The sequence below is a fragment of the Tyto alba genome, unplaced genomic scaffold (assembly GCF_018691265.1).
Source record: "Tyto alba isolate M040663 unplaced genomic scaffold, T.alba_DEE_v4.0 Super-Scaffold_16, whole genome shotgun sequence".
Taxonomy (NCBI): Eukaryota; Metazoa; Chordata; class Aves; order Strigiformes; family Tytonidae; genus Tyto; species Tyto alba.
The window spans coordinates 9030867-9043783 of record NW_024881278.1 but is presented as its reverse complement, the minus strand read 5'-3'; the positions used below and the strand labels follow the sequence as shown (position 1 = coordinate 9043783).

The 12917-nt window shown below is 42.1% G+C and overlaps 2 protein-coding genes across 2 annotated transcripts in view; one reads left to right on the top strand and one right to left on the bottom strand.

Moving 5' to 3' along the window:
- Positions 1-12917, top strand: part of CFAP61 (cilia and flagella associated protein 61) — a 134063-nt gene that overhangs the window by 83327 nt on the left and 37819 nt on the right. Inside the window, exons 21-24 of the mRNA XM_042789385.1 lie at positions 274-566; positions 4921-5248; positions 5759-5850; positions 8788-8993. Coding sequence (XP_042645319.1) covers positions 274-566; positions 4921-5248; positions 5759-5850; positions 8788-8993 — 919 coding nt within the window. The remainder of the gene's footprint in view (positions 1-273; positions 567-4920; positions 5249-5758; positions 5851-8787; positions 8994-12917) is intronic.
- RALGAPA2 (Ral GTPase activating protein catalytic subunit alpha 2) overlaps positions 6137-12917 on the bottom strand; it is a 166326-nt gene continuing 159545 nt past the window's right edge. Inside the window, exon 41 of the mRNA XM_042789382.1 lies at positions 6137-6453. The gene's annotated coding sequence lies outside the window, so the exon portion shown is untranslated. The remainder of the gene's footprint in view (positions 6454-12917) is intronic.

Here is a 12917-nt window from a genome sequence, read left to right as displayed (position 1 = left end):
AGAGGATTTTCAATCAATGTAATTTCAAATTATCAGGTCAGAATGAATGTCATACTTCTATGTTAAGTACTTGCCTACTTTGTGGGATGTTTTGAACAGATTCTTCACTAAATTATCTTAGCTACTGTTGCTAGGTAACATTGTTTGCTTCATAGCATCAGAGAAATAAGAGGGTCAAAGAGAGCAATTTCGTGTTATTATCATCTGAGTTATACTAATAAGGTTTTCATTGTACGTCTTAGAAATTTTCCCCCTTTTTTTTTTTTCCCTTAGGGAACGTCATTGTCTATGGGAATACAATTGACATTTACACCACGGTAGAAACCCTCTTATCTCTTGGAATTAATGGTTCTCGCATACATCTCGTACAGCCTCCACTCAGCTCAAATGTTACTTGCCTTAACAACAGCGAAATCGAAAGCGCTGTTCAGGAGGCTCTGTCAAAGGCTGGCGTGTCTGTTTATTATGACAGTATCCTGGCACAGTGGAACGAAGGCGACGACCCAGACCCTATCACATGTGCTGCTTTCACTACTGATACAAAACCATTTAAATTGCAGTGTTCGGTAAGTATATGCTTTCACTGTATTTCCTTCAGTCTGTTTTTTAAGACAAAGACCATCAAATTTAGATAGTCCCTCGTTGGTTTATCTATTTTCTCATTGTCTCGAGAAGATTGAACATTCACTTGTTTGTCTAAAGGACTGGTTTTTAAAAAATCCAAATAGACCCATTGTTCATGCCCTGACTGATTTAGATTAAAATGTATTAAAGTCACCTGACTCACAAATAGTTGTTCACTGCTGAGTGACAAATACTTTTAATTCATTTTCTAAATAATTCTAGAAATCCTTTTATTATTTAAATGCGTACAGTGACTCCTGTCTATAGCTATGTGCATGTGATTAAGTCATAGCAGAAACCAAAAATGTTAGGATAGAGAGGCCTACTATGTAACTTAATGAAAATATATTTGAAACAGATTTTTCTCCCTCTGCATTAATGACTGCATTTTTCTTCATCTACAATATCAATATCTTATCTAAGACATTCATACGCACAGTCACAAGTATGGCCCCACTGTGAGATCCAGGACAGGTTTTAGCCTTTCCTAAGGGCAGAACAGTTCCGTTTTTCTTTATTGAGCTAAGCCACGAGAGTGAGCACCTTCTGGTAGAGTCACTTCAACACGTGCATCCATAGGAAGCCGTATGGCCCTCTTGACACACGCACTGTGTGCACGCTGCTTTGCGCAGCAAGTCTTGTAATTCTGGAAAGGAAGAGTTGTGTGCCTCCCCTGGAGAGCAGCCCAGGGGTTGGTGGTCCCTGCTGGCTCCCCTGCACTGGAAAGCTCGAAATCATTGGCTTTTGCTAACCTTTTCTTCTTAACACATGGATTGTTAAGCCCTTCCTGATGGAGGTGAAGAGCTGGCATCACTTTCATCCTCTAGCAGTCTCCTGACTTTGGTCTCCATATCACCAGTGATGTTCCTTCTATTCTCTCCTCTTAGACAGCCCTTCAGTTTCTCTCCTCTTTCCCTGAAATCCTTCTATTTTTATCCTTCTTCTCCAGAGATCTCAGTGTGTTTCTTGTTCCTGTAACTTAATATCCATTCACCACCTCCCCATCAGCCCTCCCTCTTTTCCCCATCACCTTGCCTGTGCGCCCTGTGCCGTTCCTTCAAGACCCCCTTTCCATGTGCTTTGTTTCTCTTGCCCTTTTGTGCCCCGTGCCCGTCCTCCCTCCAGCCATGGTTCTTCCCTCTCGAAGTCTCTCTTAGCCAGCCTCTAAGATGAGAGACACACAATTGCTTGTGATGTCAGGGGCTTTTTATTCTCCAAAACGGGTTCAGCTGTCTTGCAGGGCTCCTGTATCTGCTTTTAGCTGCCTGAGAGGACGGGCTCCGGAGAGCAGCCTCCGCCAGGAAGGCAGCTGCGTTCGCAAGGGAGCAGGCTGTGCAGGAATCGGCACTGCAGCAGCTCTCGGCCTTTTGGGATTTGAGCCAATATCAACTGTTGATTGGCAGTTCTTGGGGGCTTAATTTGTTGAGTCCTGCAGGATAAAAACAACGGGAGAAAATCTCCTCTTTCCCTAAAGCGGCAGCCTCCCTCCCTCCCCTCCCGGGCTGACAGATGGCTCCCAGCCTGGAGGTTGCAGCCGTCCCCTCCCCTCCCCTCCGGTGTCACCATCCTGCCTGTCAGCCGGCAGGACGTGGGGCTGTGTGGTCCCCTTGCCCTCACAGCCAGAGTTCCCCTGATTTTGGATCTACTAGATGGTTAGAACGCCCTTAACTGTGTGTAGTTCGTTACTTGTTTTATATACGAGCAAGCCCAGAGGCTCTGGCTCCTCTGCTGCCGCATCTCTGCTGTCCCACTGCTGCTAAAATTTCCAGCTCCCTTTGCTTCCCTCTCCTGTGCCTTTTCTTCTGGCTGGCTCATCCAGCCAGTTGTGAGCATCTGACGCTTGCCCTTAGTCCACAGGAAGGCTCTTTGGTGGTATAATTGGGTAATACCTTTACCCAGGTCACAACCGTGTCCTCCCTGAGGCGGACACTAAGGGAAGGACATGTTACTGATGCTGGTTTGCCCTGGTACAGTTATGTCTCGGACTGTTTGAGATGAAGGCAGCAAGATAACACGTGCTTGTCTGATGATTTTTTGCCCTTTCCTCGGACTGTACAGTAATATTTCTTGATGGTGGGCAGCAACATTCAACTTGTCATCTAATTATTTTAAAAGCTGAGGGCACTGATGAAAGGGAAAGCTCTTTATAAAGGCTCTGGAGCTTCACAAACTATATTGTAGCAATGAGACAGTCAGTCTTCATCTGTACCTTTTGCAGGCCATGATCTTGTTTAAAACATCGCTCAACCTTGTCATCGTAACTACTTTTAACCCTCATAGTCCAGTGTGCACTCATGTTTTGCGCTATTTTGGGGACTTCTGTTCTGCCAGCTTTCCGTTTATCTTTTGTAAGAGACAAGTGTGAAGACGTTGCTTGTAGTTGTAGCTTCTCCCGCTTCTGACAGAGGTGAGAGCCTGGGGCAGGGAGTGTTTGGTGCCTGTGCCCCCTGGTTCCAAGCTGGAGTGACCCAGCCTTGCTCACCCGCTCCTCATTTCTCATGTTTCAGAACTGAGATGCCTCCAGGTGACGGAGGTTTTACCTTCCCCCTGCGCCTCTCTCCTCAGCTCATCTGAATAGGCACTTTTGTCCTTAGTGAGCACAGTTTTGGTTCCAGGCTTCAGATGGGCTTTTGCCTCTTTAAAGTTACTTTTAGGCAATGTAGAAAACCAGATGAGACACATATCAAGAGAAATGTCAGACGTGCATGCTTCTGAATCGATTTGAAAGCTCCTCTCTGCTAATCAATGCGCAGAGCTTGTGCGGAGCGTGCAGACAAAAGGCGAGGGCTGTGGCGGGACCCTGCAGTCCTCGCTCTCGTGCTGCGCTGGATTTCAAAGCGGCACTTCAGGCATCCAACACATTTTTCATGACGTGCTGTGTGCACATCTGTTCCACACCGATGCTGAACGCGGAGGACGCATCGGTGGCTGCTTCCAGCACCGCCTGCTTTGCAGCGCTTGTCGCGGTGCTGCTGTTTCCACTTCTGTTTGGGGGAGACAAGGTCTGATCTGCTTCCTCGTGTCCCAGGAGAGGGACTGTGCAGGTGCCACAAGAAGATGAAAGAAGCAGTTATCCCTCGCTTTTTTCTTTGAGGCTCAGAGGAAGAATTTAAGGATTTAGGGTGATTTTCTTTCAACGCCCCTGACATCTTCTTGTGGGGAAGATGAGCTCAGGGCTTCAGTAGATGCTGGTCCCAAGATAAATCCCTACCTCAGGACCAGTTCTATAAGGAGCCGTAAGACAGCACAGGCAGTTTTCAAAGAACAGGAGTCACATCTTTTTTCAGTCCCACAAACCAAAGCGTAGTGAATAGGTGTCTGCCGTGCTCGTTACCAGATTCAGTAACCAACTGCCCAATGCACCAAGACCTTTCCTTAGACACAGCCTCCTCGGGGCTGACCTGGACGATCGAGATGGATGGGATGCCCATGGAGAGCTGTGCCCTGTCTCCGAGAGCCGCCAGCTCCAGCCGCTGCAGGCACGGTAGTCCCCAGCCCTAGGGAGGTGCAGATTAGTCTGCCTCCTAAAGCAAGTGTTACCTGGAATAGAGATGTGTTTCAGTCCTGACAGAGTTTGGATATGCCTTCCAAAACAGACATCTCTATCAAGTGTAATAAAGCTGAATGCTTTCCTTTTCATGCAAATATTCAGTCCTTTTGTACCTCTCACAAACTTCTTGGACTCCACAGCTTCCACTGGCTTAAATTCTGCTGCTGTAATTTGAATGAGGATGACATTTCCTCTGAACAATTTCAGTTTCCCATCTTTCCATTTCATTGACTATCCCTGTGCTGGTAGCCATAGTAACGTAGTTTGTTGGTAAACAGGCACAACAGTTGGAAAAATATTTGTAATATACAGATACCCTGCTAAAATGCAAAGTACATTGCACTTTTCTTAGTTTTTCAGTTTGGCTTGAGCATTTGAAAGAAGAAAACCAACTTCCTAAGGGGTTCATTTGTATTTCACATGCTCATACTGACACAGAAAATATGCATATCCACTCAGGCGATGTGACGTTGTTAATAGTGGAATTTTTAAAATAAAACCCATCTAATATCCAGAAGTAGATGAATCTAGTAATTCTCCTCTCTGCTGTCTTTGTTTTAATTTTAGTAGCTGTAAATACTGGATTAGAAGGATTTATATGTGTATACAAAATCACAGGTTATTTCGTGTTCTTGTTTTTTAAAACACCGTTCAGAATGAAGTGTAGCTTTTGATTTATTAAATTAGCCAGTAACTAATATATAATAACCAACACTTATTTATATCTCTTTTTTTTTTTTCATTAGGCCTTTTTTAGCTTTGCCTGCAGGACAGTGGATTATGAAACCTTTAAGGCAATTAATGATGCTTGCCTTGTTTTTGATGGAAGGCTTGTGATCGATACCGAGTTCTGTACTAACGATGCCAGTATCAGGGCTGCAGGCCCTTTAACGAAGTACTCCAGGAGATACTACATAGATGAATGGACACACAGCAACTTCAACTCCAAAGAGATTGGCTTTGAGCTTGCTGTGTCTATGCTGCATCTCTTTGATCCAACCTCTAAGCCCTTTTCGAAGCCACCAGCAGGCACAGATAGACTCATCCCCATGTACAAAGGGTGTAAAATTAAAGGTATGTCCAAATGGATTTCTGTCATACTTTCACACCCTCTTTGGTGTTTTTGCTGTTATATAATAAGAGTAGGTCCCTCTCACCTAAGGTGCCATCTAAGGGCAGTAAAGTCCTCAAAGCTCCTTGTCTAGTCAGTGGAGAGAGGTGAGTTACAACAAAAGCTTATGCTGTAGTTTTTTGATAATAATCGGACCAAGTTGTGTTTTCATTTATATTGCCGTAAATACAGAGTGTTTCCAGTGAAATTCAGTGTCTTTATTCTGAGTTCAAGATCAATAAAACTATAATCAGAATTTTTCAATGTGTGGCTACTGCACCGGCATGTATAAGAGTACCAAAAAAAAATTTATAATGTGAAGTCCACCAAAACGAAACAAGTTCCTTATTTTCATTTTAGAGCCATTTAGTAAACAACAGCAACAAAAAAGTGTGGGAGAAGGAGGGCAAACAGTTACTTTATTTCCTTCTTTTTTTATGATTTAATACATCTCATATTTTCATTTATGGCAGGAGGTGTTCTTCCTGGAGGTTATAATTACTTGCATATTTCCAAACCAGAAGTCCCCATCCGCTTAGACTTAGAACTTGCACTGTGTGATGATGTAAGTTACATTATTTAACTTTCCTTTGTTTTGTTCTCCATTTGGAAAGATGATCTTGTTTAGGATAGCACAGATACATGCATAAGTACCATGCATCTTAAAAAAAAATATCTTGAGTAAGCATGGTGTAAGTATGTATTTAGAGACCTTCCAGGGCTGGGACTTAGCAGTCAACTCTGGAATGGAACAAACCAGATAAAACCAAATCTCTACGATTATTTGAAAATATTTATTTTAATGTAAATTCACTGTCGTAAATGTGGAATACATATAAATAAGATTATCTGATTAACTTCTTTACTGCATTTCTTAATTCCTTTGCCATGAAATCAACTGAAACCAAAGGGGTTTTTGGTCCTTGAAGGCAGGAAATACTTGTCAAACCCTAATGCCCTGAACTCTTCCTTACTATTTGTAGCACTTTGGGTTTGAATAGCTCCCTAATGGGGCACTACAGCTCAACTCCTTGACCTGTTTTTCCAGTTGGTGGCTCAGCACTGTACCTGGTTCCTGAGCCATTTGTCTCAGCACAGGCTGGGAGGTTATCACGTTGTTTTTTCCTCAGTACTCTCTTTTTCAGAAAGGCTTTCTTTTTGCTTGATTCTGTAAAGAGAGACAAGTTATTTTCTCAGTCCTATGGAATACATTGCTTTCCAAGTTCCTAGCACATATTTAATACACAGCACATCAAGGTAGTGGTGGTATTTGTCATCGGATTTGCATAAGAACAAATGCAGTCAGCAAAGCCTGGGTGCATCATATAACTCGGGTACAGCTGGGGAACACGTATGAAATACATAACTAACTGAGCCTCTTAGATGTTCATTTCCATACTTACTGATATTTGGCTTTCTCAAAAGATGCATGATTTCTATAAAGAGGTCATAGGATACTATTAGCTGGATTTCACTAAAATGTGCTCCGTGTTTGGTTGCTAGAAAATAGCTAGTGCTGCAACCATGAGAGTCATCTTTGAGCAGGAAAGAGGGAAGCACTGCACACAGTTGGGCTACACAGGAGATTGCCCCATGGTACAAATGTGGAGATGATCCTCTCGCAGGATGACCTGACTTGTGAAACAAGAAAAGGCCTAGACTCGTGTATTTTAAAGCCAGAGAGGACCGTCCACCTGGGCAAGCTCCTGTTTCATACAGATTATATCTTTTTCCTCAGGGATTTCCACATCAAGCCCATTCTTGTACTCGATGTAAAGAGTGGCTTTTAAAAGACTACTTCAGTGCTGATTTTAAAACTCAGACAGCAATGGTCCATAAGTTAGTTTTTTTTTTTTTTTTAAAAGGAATCCATGCTTTGGCAGGAGGAATGGCTCGCCTTGTTTTCCAGCTTTGTAGATCCAGGACAAGCTGTCTAAAGTGGCATGTACTGGGAAGCAGAAAGGACTAACAGAGAGAAAAATTGGTTTTGTCACTCCAAATTGCTAGAACATGATTAGAATTCTTTTGCTGCAGCTTTGATTACCTGCTGTCTGAAAAGGGAACATCTTTAAAGCCACTCCAGAAACTTCATGTAAATCCTAAAAGAATTTCCTAAGAGAGAAGTAAGAGAAGCTACTGAAATGTATTAGCTGAGAGATGTGGAAGTAACAAAGGTTGCTGTAGCCTAGCAACGGGTTTTAGAAATATATAAAACTGGAACATGAATACAGCTTTAAAAAATAGCTTCAAGCTATTTGATCATCCCACTGCAATGTGAAGTTTGAAAGAAATTTTTACTTTTTTGTCTCTTAAGTGATTGATTTAACTAGCTGAAACTAAATGCTACCGTTTGAGCATCAACATCCAACATTATTATTCTTTTATTGATAGCAGAGTTGGTGTTAGCAACACTTGGCAGCAGCCCCTGTTCAAATTAGCGAGAGGGAATCACTGAGAGAAATTCTAAATTTTTTTTTATGCATATATGCATAAAATGTGTATGCATCTGTATTTTTTAAAGGCAATAGTAATTCACCATTTAAAAGTCTAGAACGTAGCCTGAAGGAAAAGTTTTAAGAGATCAAGCCCAGCCTCCTGCAGTTGCAGGCAACCATCTAGTACATAGTGCCATTTATAAAATTTTGAAGTTTGTTTAGAACTGAACAGGGTCCTTCTTGGTATTTCTTTCCTTGTTGGAAGGCTGTTCCAGCACATCACACCTCCAGCTGCTGGAAAACTTCTACACAAAGCCAAAAATGCTTAATTGGTATGTGATGAACCTTTGAGTTGTAACACTGAAGTTTGTTTGTAACTGATTAATGTGGTAGTATCAACCCTCTGCCTACAATCATGTAGCTTCTGTGATGTGCCGTAAATTTGGACTCCCTACATATACTGTTTGTATATATGTAAATAAAAATATATATGTATAGTTACAAATCTGGAGAGAGAGTAGAAGTATTCCAGTGTGTTCTTCATTCATCAGGATGGTATGCTATGGTAAATTACGATATGCCATATGTATGCAATAATATGGACGCTGTATAATGAATTAGGATGAATAGAGTTCAATTCAGTTGCCTTAACAGAGGCGTCCGGTGTTGTTTGGGATGCCCCAGGGCATCCCTCCTGCCCGACAGCTGCTGCTCCAGGAGGTCACAGGTCTCCCGTGGATCCTGTGTCATAACTGCCAGCGCAGTTTGGCCGGCCCCAGCACCCTCAGGTGTCTGGAATGGCACTTGGGACTGGGCAGCCAGAGCCCGGGCTGCGCGTGCAGTTGTACGCTGCACCGTTGTGTGTGCAGTTAACCGAGGTCTAAACAGTAGCAAAGTGCCTTGTTGTATAAACCATGTCACCAAGAACAGATATTCTTGATTAAAAAAAAAAAAGGGCGTTGGATTTTAAGAAATGGTAAATACTCAGCTAGGAAACCCTAGCTGATCCTGTACATAGTCAGGTGTTCATTCCATCTCCACAGCTTTCATTACATTTTCTGTTCCAGGGGATGGAGATTATAACTGGAGAGGCAAGACACGGGAATTATTTCAGGATGCATATCAACAAATACAGTACAGTAGATTGTATCACCTGCTTTTCAAAGGAACCCTTTCCTGTCTCCAACTACATTTGCTTGTATGGACAGCATGAGCGGCTTCTTAATGATCTTTGTTATCGCTGGAATGAAGGGCAGATCACAGATCTTTACAGGTGAGATAAACTCAACATTGTTCATAAAATCTACATTCTGGCAGAATTTTAGTTTTATTTCATTACGGTTTATCTTCTGGCTGTTTTCCCTTAGAACAAAAGATAGGTTTAAAAAAATATTTTCTATTATTTGGCAAAATTATCAGTGGTAACACAAGCCCTGAAGACCTTCCTGGAAAGAGCTGTTTGTCTGAGATTTATTTAGAGAAGGACCAGTGGTTTACTTGACCATCTTTCATCTGAAAGAGTATTTCAGTATCTTTATAGCTTTTGCTTAGAATATTCAGTAGGTTTAACTCATTAAGCTGAACCTGAACAATCCTTTTTTACTGAAGATTCATATTCAGAAATCACTTTTAAACGTCAGTATTTTTGTCACTTCTAATCGAATTTTTAAGCCACAGGTTTCTAAGGAGATTTTAAATCACTCACGATGATAGTCACACTCAACAACTTGTCTGCTTATCTGGTGATAAAACCCTGAAGTTTACTCTATAGACTGTGTTCTCTATGCAAGGGATTTATTTTAACTTAATTGTATAGCTGGAACCTATGTCAGGACTCTGCATCTTCAGTGGAGGTTCCCCATCCAACTTGCAGGACCTCTCCCACCACAGCACTTTGGAGCAATGAAACAGGTCCTGCAGATTTTTCTGAGGTGCTCCCCTCTGCCCAAGGAAGTGCAGGGCAGTCCTGGGGACTGGGTGTTCCAAGGCAAGTCTCTCAAGTGGTGGCAGAGCCTGCAGAGCCTGCCTGTTTCTAGCCAAGATTGATGTGCTGTTTCCTCTGAGAGAATTTTTCATTGCTTTCAGAAATGCAAACTTAATTAAGGAAATTATTGTGGTGAGAGGACTATCTGAAAAAAATGAGATTTACCATATCTTTAATCTTCTGCTACTTCTCCAGCATTTCATATCTTAAATTACCTGGCCTAAAAACTTGAACTTGTTTTATTCCTTATGCTTCAGTGAAAACAAGTGCTTTTGAGGTCAGGCTTGATTAAAAAAGGCAAAACAAAACAAAACAGCCTTGAGTTTTGTTCACAGGGTAGAATTCTTTGAGCCATGTAATTGAAACAGGCTGGTAAAGAACAACTTGCCAATACATCTTATTTTGATTTTCATTTTAGAAAATCCCCCACAAGTGGTGGCTTGGGAACCTAAATTGTCAGAGATAGAGGAATGAAGTACCACATTACATAAGTGGGTTTGGAGACAGAAAGCAAATCACAGGAACAAATACAAATTTTTTATCATGATACAAAGCTGATAGTGGTGTCTTAAAAATCTCCAGGGATGATTTGTTTATATTTATAACTGATTTGAAGAAGGGTGTAAAAGGTAGCAAAATTTTCAGATTAAACAATGTTATTTAGGTAACAGTTTGTAAAAGTTTGCTGTAAATGATGTGCAAAAGAAACTTTGCATGATAATAACGATCCAGTGGTTCAAAAAAATCTGTAGGAATGAAGGACTTGATACCTTGAGACAGGGACTTAAGAGCCTCTGAATTCCTGTACATCTTTCTGTAGCCTTTCCACTTCTGCTGGTTCAGTCTCAGAAAGGTTCTCCAGAATATGGATAGGGCATCTGTACACTGCTAAGGACAGGGAAATGAGAATGTCTGCTGAAATCAGGGAGGAGGGGGGATCCAGCCAAGCCCTTCAGTTAATGACACAAGATTGGTTTGTGTGCCGTATTTTGAGAATAGCGATATCAGCTGCCGTCTAGAAGGGTGAACTCCCCTGAAATGGACTCAGGGCTTCACCAGGCCTGGATGTGCAGCTCCCACAATTCTTCTAATGCATTTTGCAGTCCTCTTCCTGCACTCTCTCCTCATCGTAAATATTACAGAGTCCAGCCCCTCATCTTTTAATTTTCATCTTGTGCTAAGAGACAGGATGAACCCAAACTTCAACTGTGAGGTTTAAAAGTTTCTTGGACAAAAATGCATCTTTACAGATTTTACTTCAGGAGGCCTTAGTATGCCTCTACTGAGAGGAGTGTGAAACTTGTGAATTATTGCTGCTACAGGGATTGATTTTGATTTATAGAAAATGTTGGGTTTGTTTTACGAGAGAGGAATGGCGCACAGCGAATGTAAAGTTCACATAAACAGTATATTGTCAATAGGTGTTAAGTAGAAACTGAAGGAGGATGACACAATTGTATGAGATATGGGCTAAGACAGCAAGTAATTTTCTTGTCACAGCTGATGCTGATCAGCTAATACATTTTGAGCACTGGAAGAAACTCAATATTCAGGTTGTGGCAAGGTATCATCAGTCTTTTTCATGGTGATACAATATGCAAACACAGCGGCGACCTAATCTTTCTTACGAACCACAAATGTTGCCAGACACTTAGGCCTTTGTTGTTTGCGCAGATGGGGTTACAGTGTCAGTTGTATGTACTAGCAAGTTTCACACCACTATCAACATCTGGAAGAATAAATTATCTTGCATTGGGATTTCTGCCTGAAACACAGGTCGCTGTTTTTTCCTGATCTTGACAAAACCATCACTTGTTCCCTTTCTCTCTGCTGCTGCATGTTGGCCATGTAGCCCAGCCCAAAGGCCTCAGTGCAGCTGCACTTACCTGCACCCTTGATAGCTACGCACACAGATTTTGAAGAGATAAGACCTTAACTTTCTGAAAGGACAGCTTATTTCTTCATGGGAGAAATTAAGAATGTATTAGCCTCCCTTGCTCTCATGATTGTGATAGGATACCCACACAGTGCACAAGCTGATCAGGGGATTACAAGGAAGATCGAGTTCTGAACATCTACAGAGGTTTTAAAAATCTCAGGAGAAATGAGGATCCCAGTGATGATCTGTTAATAGGATGAGTCAGGCCAGTCAACATTGTAAGAGCAAGAAGCGCAGCTTTATCTGATGGCAGCGTGTACACTCACTGGAGGAGCCATCAGCTCTGGCAAACTGCTTGTATCTGAAGGGGTCTTTGCTTACTGGGCCCTGAAGCTGTGCACGGTCAGGGTTCTCTCACAGCCACCCACTCGTGGGCACCCCAACCTGCATGTCCGGGGGGCCTGGCCAGCATCACTAGTGTGCCACACGGAGGGACGCCACTTACCGGGTCCTCATCACATCTCTTCAGCCTCCTCTTAATTAGTGATGATGAACTAGTTTTGGACTTGTCTTCTACAGCCGTTAGATGTGGATGTTGTTTGGGATCTTTTGCCTCATTATTTCATCTCACCTCTCATTAGCCCATGGCAAAATTCCTGAATTACAGTTGCCAGGTTTTTCTTATCTGATTATTTTATTGCCTTCAGTCCTGTTTTTCATCTTCTTTATACCTTATTTTTAGATAGGTTTGTTCCTTGTCTTCTTGTATTTGGTCATTTGAATGAAATTACCTATGTTGCTCTGTAGCAATTAACATACACAGTTCTTTAATCCCTGCTCACTTGTTTCTTCCGGTGCTTTCACACACACACACACACACACACACGCACATTTCCATTCATATCAGTCTTGGTATTTCTGCTACAAATGTCTATAGGACAAGGAGGATAGATTCTCTAGCTACTCTAGCTAGTTTAAGAGGTGGGAGACAGGAGAGCAACCCACCACAGTAAAGGGAAAGCCCTTTGCAGTCAGCCAAGGCAGAGAGAGAGGACGGACTGGTGAGAAGACACAGTGAGAGGAGGAAGCAAACTGCCTGTAATCTCCACGTAATGGTCCCAGCACAAAGCAAACTGGCACAAGAAATGGCTTCTTTCAGGAGGAGGTAGAGCAATGGAAAAAGGCTGGCAATATAATGTAGTCTCATAATGTGTAATACCATGTCATATATACAGTACATATACATCCACATAAGACAATGCTATATAAAATCTACATATATATATATGTACTATGTACAACAACATACAGTGTTAAAACCTAGCCATAAGAAG